This window comes from Candoia aspera, chromosome 5 (assembly GCF_035149785.1).
Source record: "Candoia aspera isolate rCanAsp1 chromosome 5, rCanAsp1.hap2, whole genome shotgun sequence".
Classification (NCBI taxonomy): domain Eukaryota; kingdom Metazoa; phylum Chordata; class Lepidosauria; order Squamata; family Boidae; genus Candoia; species Candoia aspera.
This window is the reverse complement of record NC_086157.1, coordinates 85,595,014-85,618,001: the sequence shown is the minus strand read 5'-3', so window position 1 is coordinate 85,618,001 and position 22,988 is coordinate 85,595,014. Positions and strand designations below refer to the sequence as shown.

General features: G+C 38.2%; 1 protein-coding gene across 2 annotated transcripts; it reads left to right on the top strand.

Moving 5' to 3' along the window:
- Positions 1–2,798: 2,798 nt before the first annotated feature.
- Positions 2,799–22,649, top strand: DPT (dermatopontin). Of its 2 annotated transcripts, XR_010068096.1 has the most exons (5): positions 2,799–3,179; positions 10,424–10,549; positions 19,771–19,878; positions 21,303–21,438; positions 21,472–22,649. XR_010068096.1 is itself a non-coding variant. In XM_063305636.1 (4 exons), exons 1-4 carry the CDS (start codon positions 2,881–2,883, stop codon positions 21,367–21,369), a joined length of 600 nt encoding a protein of 199 aa, XP_063161706.1. In that variant the 5' UTR covers positions 2,799–2,880; the 3' UTR covers positions 21,370–21,465. The 2 variants fall into 2 exon arrangements, 1 of the variants encoding a protein (XP_063161706.1); XM_063305636.1 differs by lacking the exon at positions 21,472–22,649 and having other exon boundaries at positions 21,303–21,465.
- Positions 22,650–22,988: the final 339 nt, after the last annotated feature.

Below are 22,988 nucleotides of genomic sequence, written 5' to 3'. Positions count from 1 at the left end.
CCCTTGTCTGCCTTTCTTCTCCCACCCAGCATTATTTCATGGTGGCAAAAATAATCATGAATCACAGTTCTTAACAAGTAGAGGGGTAAGCTTGAGAAATTAGGGATGAGTGCCTGTGGAAGCTTTATGCACCTTTCAAGTCCAAGTAATAGATCACCTGTGCAAAGATTTTCCGTGCCAGTAACCTGTCATTTGGGCTATTTATAGTGTAGTGATCTTCTGGAAGACCTCTAAACCCATTTCCAAATATATTCTGGCTAATAGGTCAATGGAACAGATGGTGTGTGCATGGTGAAATGGAGGGAGATCACCCAGTAATATCTCTCTCATTTCATCCTGTGCCCTTCCTCAGTTCAACTGAGCTCTCTGCCAGGTTATTCTTGGGCACAGGTTAAATAAATTGTGATCTCCCAGGGAACCTCTAGTGACCTCTTGTGGAATGCTGGGGTTCCACGGAGTGCACTTCCAGAAGAAACCCATGTCCAGGAACAGTCTGACTGAGAGGTCACTGGCATGATGCAGGGTTTGTGAAGAACATCAGGCAATGTCCTTTCCACTTTACCCCACTCCCTCCACTGTGCCTGTGATCTGTCTGTCACTTCAGCTAAAAAAGGAACTTATCAGTTTTACAAAAGCTCCTCAACATCACAAAATCTGAAAATGCTTACAAGGAAAGGCAGTGCTTGCAATGAGTGGCCATAGCAGCTCCACATGGTGATAGCTAATGGTATATGCAAAATGGCATTTGAGTATGCAAAATGGCCCCTTCCCCTCCATCCAGCAATAAAATCAGAATAAAATCAGCATGGCTATGCAAAATCCCTTGTCAGAAGAAAGAACAGAAAACCTGTCCTTTTTAAAAAGGACTTCTGAAAGACTGCTAAACATATATTTTAAAATAAATGTAGCACTGTTCCAGAACAGCCCTAAACCTGTGTGTACAAGGAGTCCACAGAATGCCTGGTCAGGCACTACATGAGCAGATGACTCTATGGGAGCCAAGTATGCAATCTCTTTGGCATTCCAATGGTCATGGTGGGCCATGCTCCATGACCAAAGGGGCTGGGGCATGCCCTCAGCAGTTTACAGCAGCCAATAGGATCCAGGCAGATCTCAGCCACCACCTACATCATCGCCAATATAAGAAATTAGGCCAGGGTTTCTCAACCAGGGTTCCGTGGAACCCCAGGGTTCTGCAAGAGGTCACTAGGGGTTCCCTGGGAGATCACGATTTATTTAAAAAATTATTTCAAATTTGGGCAACTTCCCATTAAAGAGGTAAGTTTCATTCTTTATTTTTAGCTTAAGAACACTTTTAATGCATATAGACAGGCCTACACATGAAACAAATATAATAATTTTGTAACTTCTGGCCTATATTTGAGCCTGAATGTGCAGGGGCTCCCCAAGGCTGAAAAAGATTTCAAGGTTTCCTCCAGGGTCAAAAGGTTGAGAAAGGCTGAATTAGACATTGTAGATTGGTTGTATGGCACAACTTGTGTCTGAAGAGGGAAAACATTATTTTAAGACTAGAATGACTAAATACAGGGTAAGCTGCCTCCATGGCAGACTGGAGATGAGCTGAAGTTCTCATCATGAGGATGTGTTCTCTACAAATGGTTAGCAAGGCACCATTCTATGAAAAATGGGACATAGGATAAGTCATATGTGAGCTACAAACCAGAACTGCAAACAGTGTGGATCAGAGAATTATCTTATATAGCGGTACTGCCATGAGGTTATAGAAGTAAGGGGTATGGGGTTTATTTAAATATGAATGGAATGTATGCTTTATTTTCAGAGATAGCTGGACATTTTGTTTCTTTATTTATTATATAAGCCTGTTCAGCACAAACTCCATGTTCAGCTAAAATCATTCCAGTAAGGTAGCAATTACAGATTTAAACACCTCAGGTAGGAAGAGTAATAAATAACAATAACAAGAATAACTATTCTTACTAGATTTTATCTAGTCATTTACTGCTTTTGAGCACCAGAGTCATAAAAACAACAATTTAATATATAAATACGACCCAGACATCATTTGAATAGGTACAGTATAGTAAAAAAAAAAAAGGGAGGGGAGAGGAGAAGTGCCTTGATGTCCCTTTTGAGATTGAGACCAAGACCTAAAAACCCTCTGCCCTCCCCTCCCTTCCCAAATACAGGTAGGGGAGTTCCACATGTATATTCTTCAGTAGATGAGGCACAGTCCTTGAAACATTGCTGGGAGGGGGGAATCCTTCTGTGATCTAGAAGGGGCATCCATCAACTGTTCATGCAAGGTAGCTGGACTTAGTCCACATGGATAGTCCATTTTTCCTCCGCTTATTTTTTCCCACTGATTTGTTGATTTTCTGACAGCACCATGTATCCAGCTCGGTAGCTCCTATGAACACAATAGAATCAGGGACTGTATATTTTAATTAACCATATTTATCAAAACAGCTTTTATCAAATCACAGAAAATCGCAACCTGATACTATTTCCCTGTGATTCCAAGAATTCCATTGTTCCACTGCTTATAGTAACATTGCTTTAAAGCTGAAATGGCTTCTTTCTTCTCCTACTTTAGCTACTGTAAAAACATATGTTATCAAATTCCTTACATATAGGTGCATCTGGGATTATAAATGATTTATAGTCCTAGGATATCCCAGTCCTGATTATGCTAAGGATTAGAGTGCTTATAAAATTCCACCTTAAAACTAATTAAATGTATCTGCAGCCAATTCTTTTGCTCAGAAATCTTGACTAAACAGTGACACATAGCATTTGGAGCTAGTTGTTCCACATCTGGAATCCAAATGTTAGACATGGTTATAAAAAAGCCAGCACAACAACGCCAGTTGGGATTTTTATAGCCAGAAGCTCAACAACATGGAGCTTTTTCTTCTCTGCATGTTCCTGCCACTATTCACAGTGGCATGGGGCCAATACGGGGACTTTTATCATTCCTATGATGACTACAGGGGTAATGATGACTGGGTTAATGTGTACCGGCAGGGTTTCAGCTTCCAGTGCCCTCATGGGCAAGTGATAGTGGCTGTGAGGAGCACATTCAGCAAGAAAGAAGGGTCTGACAGATTGTGGAACTATGCCTGCATGCCTACCCCAGATACGCTTGGAGAGCTTTCTGAATGTTGGTGGGAAGAGATCAACAGAGCTGGACTGCAATGGTAGGACACCAAGTTTAAACTCAGGCTCCTTGTCTTGTGTTGTCAGGCTGATGCAATGTTTCATAATAACAAAAGAGATCATGAATGCAGAATTGAATGTTATTACCATAATAATTTGTTAAGTTAGTATCAGTCTGGTGTTCTGTAGTAATGATATCATTATTCATTTCTACGGATGAAGAATGGTAACCTTTTCCCTTTCTTTTGAGGGAAAGGAAGAAAATTTATTGCATTAATTTTTTTAATTAAATAAACTAATCATTAGTTCTTTAATTTATTGCATTTATCCTACAAGTTTTCTCAGCTTTTTGAGGAACTACATTAATGACAGACAGTTGTATTATTTTTGTTATTGCTTTTTGTAGGGAGGAGAAAAAATGCTTGCCATGTAGATATTCACTGGTTTTGTTCCATTATTAGCTCTAGCTAGACAAATTTCTTGAAGCACCAGGAGAACTTGTGAAATTAAAAAAAAAAAACCCAAAGAAAAACATTATGGCAGAATAAAAATAAATATATATAAATATATATATGCAATCATAACTTTAGTTATATCACAGTTAACTCTCTGCAACAAATATTGATCTTAAGGCAGTTTAAGGAATGGCCCACTGCAGACTGAGTTTCAAAACATGGGCATAGCTGGTACTACTGGGGCTGAATCACAGATCTGGTTCATGTCTTGTTTTAACATTAAAGGATAACAAATGCTCAATTATTTAATTGACAGATAATGAAGTGCAGACTGAGGTTTTAAGTCACCATTCACATTTGACTGCCATGAAAAATTGTATAGATGCCAAGATAATCTTCTGAACAAAGATGTCCATTCAGTTAAACATATACATGTCACTGTTAAGTACTTCCCTTATTATGCAGTGCCATCATTTTTCTTTTAATTTTTGAGGACAAAAAGAAATAAAAATTTTAAAACGTATTTGTTTACAACGTTCAGATCCCAAGGACTTGAAAGTAAATTCTGTTATTAATGTACAAAATATTTAAGGGACCATTGCAAAAATCATCTGGCTCTTGTAAAAAGAAGCTTTGAGTGAAGACTGCTGTTTTTGCAGAATGGAATTATCTGTTTGTTTATTTGTTTGTTTGATTAATATCCTGCCTTTATTTTGTATAACTCAAGGCGGTGTATGTAATGCCCTCTCCTCCTATTCTCCCCATAACAACAACCATGTGAGATAGATTGGCTGAGAAAGAGAGTGGCTGGCCCAGACTCACCCAGCTGACTTCTATGGTAAAACTCAAAGTTTCCTGGTTTCTTGCGAAGCACCTTAACCATTACCTGATATGGTATTTTAAATATTGTTTTTAAAATGTTTCTTATTTAATCAGTATTTTTCCCCTCCCCTCCACACACACATAATAAATGTAGAACACAAGAATATAACAAGACCTCTGCTGAACCACCCACCATCTTATCCTCTCCAACCTTCTATTTCAAGATTCATATGAGTAGCATATAAATAAAACATGGAAGAAGTAGTACTGGAGTAGGAGGAAGATTAGGTTTCATGTATAGGCTTCATAAGAGCATGATAAGATGCCACAGGAATTACACAGGACATGAGGGCAAGAGCTCTGTCCTATTCAAGACTTGGCACAAAAATAAGAAATTGTTTCTTATTTACAATTAAAATGTGGTGTCTCTCGTCATGACAGTAAAGGAATACAATTTGTTCCTTTTTTTAACCCTTTCATGATAAATAAATCTAATTTAATCTGCCACCTGTTTAATGTGTTTTGAATTTAACTGCTAACCAGTTCTACTCTTAGCTGCTATTACGGAATTTTAGAAAATTTGTTGCTTAGTGGTGTGAAAGCAATGAGTTGATGGATTAAAATCCCTCAATCAAGTCCATTCATTTCAATGGGGCTTAGTTATGACTAATTTAGGCCTGCTTGCCCAATCACTAGTATAGGCCACCCATGCAGGAATGGCTGACATTTTCCTCCACCCACTCCCAGCCCACTGTAAATGCACCACTTGCCCATGTTTGTAGCCTTTCATACTCTCAATCTGAATGCTATTCATACAGGCTAAAAATAATTTGCTTAAATAAAAAATATTAATAAAGCTGCCCATGTTCTGACAATATTATCCATCATTTTATTACAGTTTTATAAATTGTACCTTATTTTGGGGCTTGTTATGTGGCAAGAATATCCACTGGTGCTCTTTGGAAACTGATATCAAAAGATCTGCCATCTTGAATACTGAATGCAGTAGCCATCCTGTTTACTAACTGTGTGACAGCTTTATCTTCCACGGTTTTCTCTAATCCTCTTTTAAAGCCATTCAAGGTAGCCTATATTACTCTGTTTTTGGCTAGCAAACTCCACAGTTTAGTTATGTACTATGTAAAGAAGAACTTTCTTTTATACTGTATGTCCTGAATCTTGCCACATCCCACTTCATTAGATAACCCTGGATTCTAGCTATGCTAAAGAGGAAGAAAAATGATAAAAAAGATGGGATTGACAGTTTCTTTGGTGAAGGAAGACCTGGATGGGTTTATTTAAAATGAAAAAGCAAACAAATAATTAAATATATGCAATAAATATATAACATGTATCATTATAGTTAGGAAGCAAAGAAGTAAATTTCTCCACATCTGCACAGATATCAGATAGCAGTGATGCTTAGCCTAGGAAGCGTGAGGGTTAATAAAGCATCAGACTAAATCCCAAGGCCTCAGCGTGGGATATTTTTATACAATTTTAGCCTCACAAAAACCTTGTAGGCTAAGAAAGTACCCAGGACTTCCAATGGTTAATAAGGGATTGATTGATTTCAGAGGCCTTTTCTGTCTCCATTATGGCTGGGTCACAGCAGAGAAGTTTATTTTTTGCCCTGCAAAGCAGCTTAATTAGAGATGATAGTGGAACACAAGCCTTTCTATTGTGTCACCTTTAATTTTTTACAAAAGTATAGAAAACTCAGAAGCTGTCTTACTCTGAGTCAGATCTTTGATCCATCAATTCCAACATTACTAGTCTTGAAGGGCAACAGCTGTCCAGGATTTCAGGCCAGAATTATTCCTGCCTTCCTGGAGATTTCAAGGACTGAATCTGAAGTCTTCAAAACAGGAAGTCTTTGTTCTACAGTCCCTTCCCCATTACTGGAGGTAATCTCATAAGATTTTATGCTCTTGTGAAAATCCACCAGTTTTAGAAAGTATGTAATTTGGAGGATCCCGTGGATGACCCAGCATCTGGCAGGTGCTGTGTTGCCAGCCTCTGCTTTAGGATATTATAGTACCCTTCATAAAGTCAGTCCATATCATTAAATGAGGCAATATAATCCAGAGCATAGCCCAAAAGTTATGTTCAAATGCAACCATTTATCTAAGCCATTTCTTACTTTTGCTGCTGGCAAGATGGAAAGCAAACATAAAGAAGGACTAGTTAATGCAAATGAAAGCATAAGAGGTAATGTTTCTTAGGGATATCTCTGATTTGTGACATCAATCAATTAATCAACAAGCTGAAATTGAAGGCTGGATTAAAAGTTTTAACCTAGCATACAGCATTTTCTCTCCAGCTTCTACCTTTATATCATTTTGAGGATAACAGCTTCCTTGGTAAGTAATAAATCAAGTCATTAATTTGAAGATTTATTTTATGGAAATGCTACATAGTGACGTATCAGAAATAAGCATGTCAGTTCTGGGAAAAGAAAAGCAAATGAACTAATGTACTTCAAAGAATAACACAGGCTTTGATAATAACAGATGAATAAACAATGCCTGTTTATCTGCTCTGCTTTAAACGACAAAGTACAGGGATCTCTGCTTCTGTGTAACAGTTCCAATATCCTTGAATTAAAATAGCTACAATTGTGACTTCCTTTTAATGACTGGTAGATTTGGCTTCTGTGCCAGCCTGACAAAAACACTTACCTTTAATCTGTAACAACACTTCTGGATAAAATCTGTACTCTTGCTGGTGATAGCTTCAGTACTAATAACTAGGGCTCTGAGATGCTTTGAATTCAGTTCCAAAAAAGTGTTTTGGAGCCCATGGGGGTGCAAATGTAGCACCTATTAGTAATTCTGTTAAGCATTCGTATCTTTTCCCAGAAACATATGCAACTGTAAAGGGCAGCCATGCTACCCTTGGAAAAGAGGCAGATGCTTTAAAGAGTTGCAGATATAGGTGATGTTCTCACTCCCAAAAATGCCAAAACACCTTTTCTGAATTATTTCTGAAATGCTGCACATCCTTACTGACGACTCCCTTCATGAACATACTAGGCTGTCATAAGGACACACCAACAAGGAACATGATGGTTGGGTGGGGAGGTATGAGCAAAGTACCCTAGAGTCCAGATGGAGGCTTGTGATTTGGAAAAGCAGTTGCACAAAACAGTGGTAATATCTTGTGGTTCAACATTAGTCTATTGCTAGTCAGCTTCTGGAATGACTACACTATGGATCCCAAAAGCCAACTATAGCCACTCAGGAATACCAGTTCTCTCTGGGCTATTCAAAACCCAAGGGCCACTGAGTGCTGGAGTTTGGGCAATTGTGACTGCAGACCATCATTTAATTTCCTCATAATGCCTCTGAAACCACAACAGACTATTGTTCTCAAGTGCCACTATGCAGGGACCCCATAGATATTGCAGGTATATTAAAATGGTGAAGACTATCAGCAGCATTGATTAGGCTAGTGTTTTTGTGTGTGCACATTTTAAACTACTACTGTATTTGCAACTGATAGGGTAGGGTAAGGGAAGTATCACAGTGGAAGAGGAACAATGCCTCCCTAGAGATGTTTAGCCCTTGCACCAAAATGGTGCTAGTCCTTGATGTTTTTTATTCTCCTTATGGCCTCATAATGTGTTCCTTACTTTGGACTTCTCCATCTGAAAATACTAAATCTATAACAATCTACTTTTGTTATTAGAATTAGTCTTGTTTGTATCTTCTGTCTTTGTCACTCATTTCCTCTTATACCTGGACATAGGCACTTCTTTTATAAATGTCTTCTTAAACTACATAGTTTGTTTATTTATTTATTTATTTAAATTTAATTACTGCCCATCTCCCCCAAAAGAGGGACTCTGGGCAGTTTACAATAAAATCAAGCTACAGCCATAAATGTTAAAGTCTCATAAAAATCAAACACATTACAATTATAAAATGCAATAAATAAATATAAGATCCAAGAGGCTATAAAATTCCAAGCTGGTGGGAGGGGGTCTAGGGTGCGAGCCACCCCCAAAAATGGTTACCCACTTTCCTGCTCCAAGTGAGACGGCAGAGCCAAGTCTTCGGGGCCTTCTGGAAGGTCAGGAGTGAAGGGGCCTGCCTCACCTCCAGGGGCAAGATGTTCCAAAGGGCGGGGGCCACTGCAGAGAAGGCCTGCTTCCTGGACCCCGCCACATGAAATTCTCTTACAGACAGGGTCTGTAGCACGCCCTCTCTGGATGTTCGGGTGGGGCGGGCCGATGTGATGGGGATGAGACCGTCCCTCAGGTAACCTGGCCCCATGCCATGTAGGGCATTGTAGGGCAATAGTTTCCCATTGCATCTGAATCAATAAACTATGATTTAATGAATGTTTACAAGTTAGGGCAGCCTTCTCTAACCTGGTCTTTTCCAAATGTACTGACTTTAAGCCTTATAATTCTTGAACCAGCATGGGCAACCAAAAAGGATGGTCCAATATATCTGAAAAGCAGGTCAGGGAAACCTGAACTAACATCTGTTCTGAAGCACAAGCTACTGCGTTTTCTTTTTAAAAGGGGGAAGGGTAAGGTGCACAAAGAAAGCTGATTCAGCGCACAGAAGCTAGAATAGATAGGTCACAGTCAGCAGGGGGGGAGATGTGCAGATACCTTCGATACACAATGTTACATGTGTGCCCCCATTTAGGTTTGAAACACTGGGGCTATGAATGTTTGTCCTGGTGTAGAATTTAAACAGCAGAGGAAAAACTAAAAACAGAGGGAATTTCCGTAGAGGGCTTTGGTGATGCTGTTGGATTGATGGTGATTTCCCCTCGTATTTTTTATACTGTTGTCTCTTTTGGGAGGCTGAGGTGATTAACGTCTGGCTTAGCTAGGACTCAGGAAGGAAACAATAACAACAGCAGCAACAACTTTTTTTTATCAGAAGCATTGGATTTTCAGGTTGGACATTATCTTCTTGGTGGGAACTTCCATCCCACCTTGTCTTCTGGCTCCTTTGCTTTTCCTCCCCCCCCCCCCCAACATGGCAGGATTAGCTGCCACAGCACCATAGTATCTTCACAATTATTTTCTTAAATCATTGTGGGTTTAAGGGTGGCTTTACTGCTTATCTTCAAAGCAGTCCTGGCTGTTTTTAACTGCTAAGGAGGAAAGAAGTGTGGCCTAAGAACAATGAATCGAATCCAATTATCCATTCAGTTGTATCTGGCCCTTGGCGGGGTCAGATGCGACCACAATAGAACAATAAACCAGAGTGGTAAATGTTGATTTCTGCACTCCTTATTGCTCAGTGGTGGGGAATGCTGATTGATTCCTGCTGAGTCCTCTGCATCTGAAAGATAGTTGTGGTGAGGATAACCACAAGCCATTTTCAAAACGATTTCAAGGGTCTGGAGAGTGAAAATCAGGGCTCTAAGTGCCTAGAGAACAATACTATGTGTCTGCAGATCTATTTTTCTTCCTCCAGAGCAAACAGTACAGAGGATGAAGCCAAGATTTTCACACATTGTATTATTAAAAAATGGAAGAACAATATGGTTTGACCTCTGTTTTCTGGGGAAAAAAAAGGTTATAGCTTTTCAGGAAACAAAAATGGCAATATGGGGAGATATTTCATGTGGTTAGAAGTTTGACTAAGCAGACTTATTAAGACTGAGATGGAGGAGGGAAACAGGAAGAGAACCCTGCATTCCTTTCCACTGGCTTTAGGGTGGTCACTTCGATTTACTCAAAACAAAAAGAAATGCATGTACTAATTTATAGCTCCGATGTGAATTTAAAAAATAAATGCTATAATTTAAATGGGAAAAAACCTACCAGATGGATGGACAGCTTCAACAGTCACATTTTCATCTCCTTTCTTATGGTTCTTTAAGAGGAAAAACTGGTGATGAGGATCTGGTCATTAGTAATTCCCATCAGGATGATGGTGGGTTGCTACCAGTTTCTAATAATCTGCAAGGAAGGGCTTGTAATCATAGTTTTATTTTCATAATGTTTATATTTGTAAAAGTGTGGTTTTTTCCCCCAGGTATCAAACATGTTCAAATAATGGGTTGGTGGCAGGATTCCAAAGCCAATATTTTCCATCTGTGCTTGATCGAGAGTGGCAGTTTTATTGTTGCCGGTACAGTCGGAGATGTCCATACTCATGTTGGTGAGTTCACAAAACTGTACTGTCTAATCCATATTAAGGCAGTATCTTTATTATGTACATTCAAGATCAGCAGCTAGCACTGGAAAAGGGAAGAATTGGCAGAGATGGACAATCTGAGGCCCCACAACTGCTGAAATCAGTGTAATTATTTTTCACTATTTTGCCATTGGTATGATGACAATTACAGTATAAATATTAAGTTAGGCCTAGTATTGTATATGCGTCTGTGTGTGTGTGTGTGTGTGTGGAGAAAGAGAGAGAGAGAGAACTATTGGCACAGGGTTTAAAACATTGTCCATTAAAGTCAATTAGGTTTTTAAAAATAGCTGCATCAATGCAGGACTGTGAGTGATGGTGGGATTTTTATAAACAGATGGACTGTTTAGGAAGGATTAGGATGCAGATCAGATCACTCTGTGCTTACACTAGGAGAAGAAGAACCTGAACCTGAAAGGCAGCTTCAACAGATCCATTTTGTTTACTTTTCTCTCTTATAGGGGAGATAAGTGTAGGTTTTAGTATGCAAGACGGATCACATCAGGTGCTCAGATAATACAAAGATTCTCCAATGACTGGTAGTGTGGAGACAAAAATACAAGAAATTATCCTGCGATTTTGCAGATATAAAATCCAGCTATAAAACTATGAACAACTGTTGACTTGGTAATTTACTATATACACCTAAATTACATTTACTAGAGCAAAGATCACTGTTTCCAAACTGTTCAACTAAGTTCACCTTTCATCACATATAACAAGTCAAATTCATCTCTTCTTTGGTTGGTTTCATGATATAATCATTTGTGGAACCCCAAAATGTTACCTCTCTGTCTGGACCATAATGTATATTTATCTATCTTATATAAAGATGATTGAAATCACCCATCACTACAAAATTGTCCTTTGAACTCCTTCATTTCATTATCTGTCTCAAGGTCACCCTAGTCATCCTAGGTAAATGGAGGTATGTATTTTGTACTAAATTACTTTTTATGTTAGGGGGATGGGTTGCTCCCTTTGTAGGCAGATATATCTACTAAGAAATAAGTTCCATTGAATTGGGGCAGGGGAGGATATTCTGAAATAATTATGCACTGATTTAAAACCTTGAGCCAACTCTGCCAATTAGTCAGCCCTTTCTGAAACCCAGATTAATAACAAAATACTCACAATAATTAAACAATAAGAATGTTTAGTAAGACTTGCCCACAGAAAGGAAAGAGATTGGCAATTACTTTCCTGGCATGGAAAGTTAGGAAATTGCAGCAGCAGGTGAATTGCCCAATGGGGGTGATGATCACTGGCAGTCCAACCTGAACACCTGGCAAGCCACTGCCAAAGCATCCCAATCTGGACAGAATGTTCTTAAAGTGACTTAGAGTCCATCTGGCATCATCACAGGACTTGAGCAGCTTAAGGCTGCAGTAAAGAAGTGCCCCTAAATCATACATGAAGTGTCAATGGTAGATTTGTGCAACAGTTGATCTGAAGCCTTTGTCTAACCATCTGTTAATCTACATGAAGCTGTAGTGTGTATGAATTTGAATAAAAATAAACCTACAGCTGGAAGATCCAGGAATCTTGAAACAAATTAAACTTCTGAACATTCTTCAATGGTCAGCTGATGTTCTACACCTTCATTTAAAGAACTAATTGTGCGTTATGAAAAGTAGTTTGTTAATGTTATTGCTGAAGTCTATCATGAAGGTCTCTGCTTAATTTGAAACAGATGTTTGAATCCTCTGGTACTAATCACATTTAAAACACTGTATTGCTACTTTTGGAATCCCTGTGTAAGGGTGCATATTCCAGGTCTATCTAGCTACTTCTTTTCTAGAAATTTTCAGTAATGGCACATTTCACCATAAATCCTTGTAAATTTAAGTGAGTATTATTATCCATTCCAGAGACTGAAATCTGAATTGTTCACCAAGTAATTTCTGGACTGAGTCAGGATGTGCACAAGAAGCCCCCAAGGGCACAAACTGACCACTGCACTGTAGTGATTTACACTATCATGTTGTACAAAAAATGCATCACAATGATGCATTGGTCAGTACATGCATTATGGATTTCTCACTCAGCTCTGATTTAGCCCATACATTGTTTGTTGAGAAAACATAAGCAAACTTTATGCGCAAAATTCTTTGGCTTGGTACAAATGCCCACTCTTGCTTGCAAACAACTATTTGTGTTGCCTATGAGCAGCTTTCTATCCTCAATGTATTAAGAACCAGTGAAATCTCATTATAGCTGCATCTGGTTTAAGACAGACCTTGTTCCTGCATCTAGGGCAGTTTTATGACTCAATCATAATATGAGCTTGGAAGATAAACCCAGGCATTTCCCTGGGAAAGCTCAAATAATCAAATACGTTTTATGGTTCTATCATGTGAAGTCAAGTGTCCTGAAACTTTCAGCATTTGTCTGGAAAGAATGAAAAATAATGTTGAATATCAACCGAGTAAATTCATTGCAGATGTGAATGTGTCATTACAAAATAATTCCACTAATTCTATCTATATCTATATGCAAAGGGGAAAACATGGAACTGCTTCACTTGACGTTCTCAACATAAACATATGTTCCTGGAGCACTGGACATCTACACATACTGTATTGTTTATAATTGTTCTCTTCTCCCAAAGCCCAGAGAAACTGAGTCCCAAAAGATTGATTGTTTCCACAGCTGCTTTCTCTCACTCCTGCCACATTTGTCAAAGACTTATAGCAGGGATGGTCAACTTCCAGGAGCTATGGAATATTTTAGACACACAGATATACATACACACACACTTCTGACAGGTGCAGGAGGTATGGCTGCAGATGTCATGATGTCAGAGGCAAGGGCAGGGCCAAATATTTCAGCCTGTTTGGGGCAGGGTTTAAGGAGTGTGTATGTGATTGAAACCTTGCTTTAAGGCACTCATTTCATTTCTGAATTGCTGCTCAAGGTCTGAAAATGCTGGGTCCCATCGTCATCCCACCCTCATTATCCTTTGGAGAATCTTTGGGAGACATAAGAAGTGGATGCATCTTTATTTATTTATTTATTATTCAAATTTAATTACCACCCATCTCCCCCAAGAGAGGGACTCTGGGTGGTTTACAATAAAATCAAACTCCGATCATAAACATTAAAATCTCATAAAACCAGACACATTACAATTATTATAAAATACAATAATAAATATAAAATCCAAGAGGGCATATGAAGCATTTGGGCTATTGGTTGCCCACTCTTAGAGCACATGTGCCTTAACAGACATGACTGTTTCCCACAATGCAAGAGATCAGCAATCACAGTCCATAGATGGCACAGAGTTAGCTTGTAGTCTCCAACCTGTGGCCAAAGTTCACAGCAGATTACCAGTTTTTGGTGACAGAAGCTTCTTCTTTTTTCTTCTGTGTGTATAAAAAGAAGATAGGCTTTAAATCACCCTCCTAAAACCTGCCTCACCAAGTTGCAACAATTCAACTTCATCCTCTTCAGTAGCCCTTAGAGGCCATTTTCTTTTAAGGAAGCTCCCCCACATTGCTTAGCTCTTCTCTATTTGGGAAACCAAATAGTTTCCCATTTATCAAGGTCATGATGTTCATGGAATATTTCGCTGGCAAAGCAAGTACTAGGGGAACATGAGTTTTGCGTTTCCATTGCTGAATGTTCAGCCTTTCTACAATACAACCACCCATCTCCTTTTGGGGGCTTACTGCAAAGAACAGAAATAGTAAATCAGCATTTGGCAAAACAGCATAAAATTGTGCTAGGGTGTTGAAAGATGGCACAGAAAATTTACACCAGAGCAGACATTATTATAGTGGGTACTGGGGGTTAGGCACAATTTTTATTTTCAGCATATTTTTATGAGTTTTGAGATGATTCTGTTCATTCTTTTATCATAATTTATATTAGTTTTACATTTCATTATTATTAGCCTTTTTTGAGGATTATTTGTAGTGAAAAAACATAGACATATTCTCTCAATAGATGCCCCTGGAAATCTTGCCATTATTACATAGCTTGACTCTTAAGGGGATTCTCAGAAACAGAACGAGCAGTTGCCAGCTTTGAAAAAAGCAAGAAGAGCTGTTGAAAGGGTAAGCTAGTTGCCACTGTTACTTTCGTTTCTGTTCCTCTCAAGTTCAGCCTCAGTTCTTTCAGGCAAGTTATTCTGTCAGTTGCAGATTCTGTTTCCTGTCTCTTCTTGGTTAGGTTGGTGGGACAACTTTGTTCAGGATTGCACCTCGTGCAGTTTGAAACAATGGCCTGTGCTACATGATGAGACTGTACAAATGTGTTCACAAGCTATATTCCCTCTATCACATTCTTGGGTCTGTCTTCCCAGAGAACAAGCCACTGCAGAACCACATTTGTGCTGCACAGAACTCTATCATAGGAAGACCCTTCAAGAGACTATCTGGAGACCTGGAGAAGATGACAGGAACAGTGTGCAATTTTAATCAAATAAGAAACAAATGTTTGCCTAGGTTTTCTTGCTTCCACACACATGGCGTAGGCAAGGGAAAAGCTGAAAGTGCCTTACATAATACAATCAATCTGAATTTTAAATAGTTCCAGAATTTCAGAGTTTACTGTTTGGTGCTCTTCTTATTTCTTAAGAAACGCTGTTCTGTTACAGCTAATGTTTAGACGATGCATTGAATTTTTGAAAAATAAGGAAACAAGTGGAAGAATGACCTGTAATTAAATCACATATGCTGTTTATATGAAAAAGTAAACTTACCCAACAAAGTTGTGGATTATATGCTTAATTATGGGGAAATATAGAGTAATTTTATTCTCTGTAATCACGAAAAATAGCTAGGGACGCATAGACAGATAGACGCCATTGTACGGTGTTAACAAAATGAAACTCCACATTCTTCATCTCTGTTTGTTAACACTTTGGGCAAGTTACCATAACTTACTATGTTTTTTTTTCTCTAAGTCATCTTATTGAACAGTATAAAGACATGCAACCTCTCTGGGGTGGTTGATGTATGTGGAATTTTGTGGATGTTTGCACAAAATATAAGCCGTGGGAACTGCAGCCAGTCAGAAATTGACCATTTACCTTCAGGCAAACTGGTAATGTTATACCCTGCTGACTCCTCTAGCTTCCAGATATGTTCCCACCTCCTCATCCCTTTATTTTTTACTTCTGAACAGGTAGGCATATTTTCAAACCAAGTATTGGCTGTATCTACCCACCATTATTATTTTCTAAGAATGTAGATGAAGCAGTCCTCAAAATGAAGATATGCTCAAAGCTGATACAGCATGGATATTTCCAATTTCATTATTTTTAATTCAAAAACTAAAAAATTAAAGTCAGATAAGATAAATATCCTGATAGGCACCATGTTGCCTAGAAGAATGAAACTGACCTACTGCAAAAAAGAGTTTTTACTAAATCCCCCCACTATCTTTGGATAATACTGGGCTCTTCCAGATGAGAGTCCAGTTCCATTATTGAATCAAACTGAACACCATCCTACCACCCAGAACAAATGACGTTGTGACTATATGCTTATCATAGCACTAAGTCCCAGTTTTCTTTACTGGAGTCTTTAGTTTTCCTTCTAATGGGGAAATTCTCTTTCAAGCTAAAATATCTTGCACAAATGGTGGCAGTTTGCTGTCTTATGGGTGATTTGTGGGATTTGAGGTGACATCTGGCTCACATTGCCTTCCATCCTATGGAATCCTGTTGCAGTAGAGTGGTGGCATCACTAGGGATGGGGATGAAGCACAGGCTGTCTCAGGCCAACATAAGAAAGAGGCACGCTTCCCCCAGCTACCATACTGCAACAGCAATTTTCATCTCCGCTATTTTTTTTTAAACAAGAGGGAAGGGATATATGTTTTGGTATGAGGGGATGCAATGAGGCATTCATTGATGTCTAGCGGCACTGATTGGCTGACAGTTCTCTGTCCTTCACTATTGTCTTTGAAGAGCAAGTGGTGATTAGCTCTCCGTTTTTCCTATAGTATCCTGGTATGTTAACAGATGTGGAAATAGTCAAAACATGCTGGGCAATCCCAGTTGTATTTTGATTGTTGAATCAGAAGCATGAGGTGATGCAAAGACTGGTCATCTGGAATTCCCCAATGACAATCAGAAAATAAATTTTCATTAGATTCAACAAAATTAAATATTAAATTAAGCATCACTAAACATTTGAGTACTTAATTACTGTTATATTACTTAACTACTATTACATTAGATTGGATTAAACAATACATGATATTAAACATTAGATTCAACACATAAAACATTAGATGCAACACCAGAAAGCTCCTTGCAAAGATGTAGTCAAAGAGAACAAGGAGCAGTTAAGACTCAAAGGTGCAGAGAAAATTCAGAACAGTTTTGAGGGAAATAAAATGTTGTTTTGGATGTGAGTGAAGGGGAGCCTCAGGAGAGTGAATGAATTAAATAAAAGTGGCAGAAAGATTTGGAATGAAAGTGATGTGCAAGAATCCTGTGGGTAACATGTAGTCAATTGCAAGGAACAAATGTTTCTCAAAAGAGGAAATCTGGTTGTATATAAGATCATGCTTCTAAGCACTTTGATTCGTGGAAGTGTGAGTAGAATAATTAAGAGAAACATAAAAGAAAGTTTAATGGAGGGGAATGGGTACTTAAGAATTGTGTGTAATAAAACAAGAAGATCCAGAGTCAAGAACTACAGGTGCTGAATCAAGGCAAGTGAATAAAAAGGTTGCCAGTAAAAAAAAAGTATGTTGGGGTGGTTTGTCACATGGAGAGGATGAATGAGGATTGAATGGCAAAGTAAATACATGAAGGATGGGTGAGTGAGTTGAGCGGAAGAGGATGTCATGTTGAATGAGTTCATGAAACTCTCAGAAAAGTGAGTAGTTTAAAGAACAAAAGACAAGGTATGAAATGGTATAGAAACACGATAGAAGCTAGGATGGTTTGCAAAGCTAGAAAAGTTTGGAAAGTTTTAGTGAATAATATTGGCACAACTTAAGCTATGTTTCTTTTTCTTACTTCATACCTTTAATTTCTTTGGCTTACTATTTCTCACTCCTTTTCTGCACTCTGCATACTACTGCTTACCTTGAGAAGAAATAGCACAATGGCTATGTATATATGTGTGCCCCACAGCTACAGCACAGATTGTGCAAGACTTAGCACATATCACAGCCCATTATCATGCCTACCATGTGGCATGAAGACTTTTCCTTCAATATTGCATTCACACTGAACTACCAATTAGAGCTTTTTTGGGGTAGTTAGAGATATAGTTGGTATTAGTGTGACTAATTGATCATATCCTGGCTTCGATAAGTGATGTAAGTAGTTTATGATAAATAAAATCACTCAAACCTGAACCAATATGGTGTCAAAATTGAAGCTGATCTAGGGGAGTGATCGGCATATTGTGCAATTATTTATTGCAGGATCAGTTTCAGCCAATAAAGCTGAGGAGATGGATATACTGTACTCCAAGATGACCTTTCTGGACCCAAGATATTATCAAACTACTATCCCATTGGTAACCTCCCCTTTGGGAGGAAAGAGTATGTCTGGATGACTGCACAACTCCTAGATGAAACAGATTTTCTGGAACCATCAAATTCTCAATACTTAAGGCTGGTTTCAGCACTGTGATTAACTTGGTCACCCAGAAGATGAATTTTTATGAGATAGAGAAAAGGAAAATGCCATCCTGTTTACCCTTCTCAATCTCTCAGTGGCATTCAATATTGTAGGCTCCAACATCACACTGGGCCAGCTTCATGAGTTGAAAGTCAGAGGCACTGATTCAGGAGTGGTGGTAGAATTGCTAGATCAAGGCTTATGGGCTATGATGGACTGGATGAGGGCCAATAGATTGAGGCTAAATTCCAGAAAGTTAGAAACCTTATGTTGGGAAGTATCAAGTAAAGGATTCTGGGTGCTCTTGGATGACAAACATTAGCTGGAGGCACATGTGACCTCAGTGTACAGCTTTGGATGCTTACCAACTCGGGCCACATTATTAATTTCTTTCACAATTGCCTTTCATTCAGGAGTGCTGTTCTGCTGAGGCATTTAAACATGAAAAACAATATAAATTCACCTTTTGTTATTTGCCCCCAATCCTAGGAACCAATCATATTGTTAAATGCTCATAGCTCCTATTAGTCAGACATCAGCATCCATGTCACCTATGATCTGTTTGCACCATAAGCATGATAGACTGAGCCTTGAATTTCAACAATACCATTTAAGATCCAGCACCAATAATACAGAGTGCCTGAACACTTAATCAGTAAACCCATGTCACTTTGGCCTATAAATCTAGCCTCTGATTCTCCCCACTCCTTTGAATTTTGAACCCTGCCTGATTTGGATTAGGTCCTTTTGGCCATTCTGAACTGATCTGCTTCCCTCAAATACAATCTACTTTCCTCTGGTCTTACATATGTTTCTGACCTATTTGGATTAAAAGCCAGTTTCTCTGAAAACAACTGCCTCAGGCCCAATTCATTCCAAGGTCTGACTCACATATAAGGAAAAAAGAACAAGCCTATAGTAAATTGACATGTGAATTTTGTCCCAATGATCAAGATGGCCATCTGTATTCATATGTTGTTCTTTTTTAAATTGGCTTTGGATAGTATACTATATGTTTTGTTGCATTCATTGAGAACTTAAAAGTAAAGAACTGTCTCCTCATTTTAGTGGCAAAACTCTCCACATTACTCACTGTTGAGAACATTGTTCCTCTGGTGGGCTATGACTAGCTCTTTCCATGTAGCACCTTAAAATACCACTTTAAATATCACATTTTAAAAGAGACACAATAGAAAATTAAACTGATAAAACACACAGCTTTTCTATCTCCATTCCCAGATCCACAGGAATTGGTATCAATAGGAGAAGAACAGATTCCTAGGATCCACTGGCTTTTCTTTGGGGAAGCATTATTTCATACTTGAAAAAGAATTAATATTCTGAGCAAGGAATGTTACATTCTGTAATTAGAATATTTAAAATAATTCTTAAAAAAAAGAATACTCTAGACCTTCTGAGATTTCATCAAGCATGTGCATAACCATCTGAATTGATTCCCAAGTATAAGTGGGTTTCTCAATGGGCTATTAAAAGTAAAAGTCATAACATCTGAAAAGTACACTGATACTCATCTACATTTTGTGTAGAAAATAGAGAAATCGTTCTTGTTTTCTTTTTCCTGGCTTGTAAGGATGACATCAGAACATCCAGAACACTATGGAGAAGATATGGACATGATGATGTACACCTACGATCATTATATCCGCGGAGCAACCACAACTTTCTCTGGCGTAGAAAGGTCAGGTTCAGAAATGCTGTTGAAAGCTTAATCTTTCCCTTAATAGTAAGCAATGGATGATTACACTGTAAAACATTAAAAACAGTCTGTGAAGATGAAACAGTTGCCCAGGGGGTGGTGTGAGCAATGGACATCATGGAAAGCACACACACTGTTCTGAGAGACAGTATAACAATTAACCTCCCGCCACCAGCCAGACTGGTATCACACTTTTTGTACCCCACAACGTTATCTTAATAGACCCCCTCCAGTAATGGTAATTCTAAAATTAGCTTAACAAGTGTAGAAAGATATTAGCAACGGACATTAATAGGAAGAGAAGATTTTATTATATATTAAATCCTGATATTTATATTGTAGAGTAATTCAAGCTATTAATTTCAATATTTTTAGAACTAACCAACTTATTTGGCTGAACTGGCTTCTGCACCTTTGCTGAGGCAGATGAGTAATTGAAGGAAGATTCTTTTAAAAACTGAGGCAATTTAAAATAATATTTTGAAGTTGTAGGATCACAAGAAACTGCAACTGAATTTATGATACTTTGCTGTGAAGTTTTAAAGAGGATAACTTTGTATATTTGGTGAATTAACAATATAATGAAAGAAAGAATCAATCTATGATGGGGTCAATCTCTGACCATGCTTTATATCTGAGAGCAAAAGGAAGCACTATCAGGCAAATTATAGGCTCAGGTTTGCTTTCAGAGTAGTCTTAATATTCTTGAGATAAAATGCAATTCAGATCAATGGACAATCAATGCTGTAGTAAATCTTTCTTTTGTGTGTGTGCCTTCAAGTGATTTTTGGCTCCTAGCAACTGCCTGGACAAGTCCCTGCAGTTCTCTTGGCAAGATTTTCGGACATGGTTTGCTGTTGCTTCTTTCCTAGGCTGAGAGAGAGTGCATGGTCCAACGTCACCCAGCTGGCTTTGTGCCTAAGGCAGGACTCAAATTAATACTCTCCCAGTTCTAGCTTGGTGCCTTTAACCATTGCACCAAACTGGCTCCCACTTAATCATTATATCTGAGCTAAAAAAAATAGCCCTGCATCTGCTCGTTTTTAATCATGGAAAGTTTTTTTCTCCCCTTTTTGCAATGCAACGCATCTGTTTTAATTTGTTTCCAAGGAGCATCGCTCCTGGATAAAGCTGCATTTTGGAAAAAACCTTTTGAGACAATCCAAAACAAGAAGATAAGGTATCATTAGTAGTCATTGTAAATCAAATTTCATGAGCACACTAGAGACCTTGCTGAAGGAGGGAAGGAATAAATATTTATTTATGATTTTTTTTCTTATGCTAGTAAACCAGAGCTCATAAGAACACAATGTAACTAAATCTAAATCAGAATCTTGACATGTTTGGTACCTGTCATCATTTTTACAGTGTATTAAACCTTGTTTCCTATTTCTCTTCCTTTGCAGAGATCGTCAGTGGAAATTTATTGTCTGCAGGATGACGGATTTTGATTGTCAATTTCAAAATGCTTAGAAGTACTGAATATATACTACATTCTAGAGTGTGGGTGGGAAATAAAGAAAAGGGTGAAAAGAAAAAAAGCTGGGAAAGTTAAGTTAGCAATAACGCACCAACCTAGGAAAGTTAATTTAGCAATAATGCACCAACCTCTTTGCAGGGGTTTGACTCTTGTACTCAAAAAGGCTGGTAAGTACAATATTGAGTTCAACTTTAATTTCTGCAGGTGAATTCATACAGCTCTTAATTAGAGATAGATATGCTGCCTCCATTCTCATAATCTCTGCAGAGCCTGTGTGCAGAGTACTTGAATTTCCATTGCTTTCCAGCCCATTCACATGCCTGGTCAGTTGCAGCTGCAGGATTAGGATTAGTATGGGAGTATGCATGGCCAGTCTCTCTTCCCATAATAGCGGAGCTTTTACCCTATATTGGTCACTTCTCACATATGTCACTACTATGAACTGGGCGAAGGGGTAGTTGCTGGGTGGGGGGTGATCTTTAGTAAAACTGCAGATCATTCTCCTGATATATTTTTTTAACAGTTAAATGCTTACTCATTTAAACTTGGATGAAGTTACTTCCTTTATCTTGGATGAAGTTACTTCCTTGTTATCTAGCTCCTCTGTACAATTCAGCTTGGTTTTGCATAGCAATTTTACATACACTCCACCCTCTTACCTGCAAAAGAGCAACCCACCCACCCCAATTTGTGCTTTGCTGATACTTATTCACACTACTCTACTGCTGAGATTAGCAAAAAACTTTGCAAACACATATCAATATTATATCATATTCATGTTAATAGCAAGGCTGGTTGGCAGCAGTCACCTCTAAGATTGTTCACTTACTTTGTTAATTGTTTGGGTGTTTAGACTTCAAGTGGAATAGATTTAAGTACATTCTGAAGGCCATAATATCTCCATGTTAAATGGTATCAGATTACTTTTGTTAAATGTTATGTATCAGTGTTGCTTCTCTTGTAATTAGGGGCCATAATGAATGCTAGAATACCAGATTTCTAAAGTCTCATGGAAAAGAGCAATGGCAATCGTATGACCGTGTATAAAAATTGATTATATACCAGTGGCTTTTGCACTGTAGCTCAAATGTGGGATATAATTTTATTGAACAGTATTTAAGGTTTGACTATGAAGCCAGTCACAAAGAAGAATAACTACAAAAGGCACTTACTTAAGAATCAAATATCAACAAATAAACTGCAATTTATTCTAAATGCCTGTATCATTCAAGTATATTATGAATTATTATAATTAAATGAAGAAATAAAATTATTTGGCAATGCAGTAGCTTTTAAACAGTTTTTCAACAATTTTCTGTGCATTTAATAATTGTGAACAAATTAGATGTAGAGACTCTGTTGCCAAATACACCGTAAATGAGCAAGGTTCTGCTATCATTCAAAAACAAGAGAGATGATTGTTTATGGATTTGGTCTCACTTCATTATGTAAGTACTAAAATTGAAATGGGCATGTCTTTGAGAAGGACTGGGAACATTTTAAAATATCAGTAGGTTTATACAAAAGACAATTGAAGTGTGTTTCATCTGTTCAAGAAAGAATTAAAGTGAAACACATTGTACCAAGCAAGAATGGGAATTCAGGAAGGGGC

What these genes read in the sequence shown, in the direction of transcription:
- DPT (XM_063305636.1), top strand. Translation starts at nt 2,881, where the DNA reads ATGGAGCTTTTTCTTCTCTGCATGTTCCTGCCACTATTCACAGTGGCA. An exon ending in AACAGAGCTGGACTGCAATG is followed by an intron (nt 3,180 to 10,423) that starts GTAGGACACCAA and finishes TTTTTCCCCCAG; the next exon opens with GTATCAAACATGTTCAAATA. An exon ending in ACTTTCTCTGGCGTAGAAAG is followed by an intron (nt 19,879 to 21,302) that starts GTCAGGTTCAGA and finishes CTTCCTTTGCAG; the next exon opens with AGATCGTCAGTGGAAATTTA.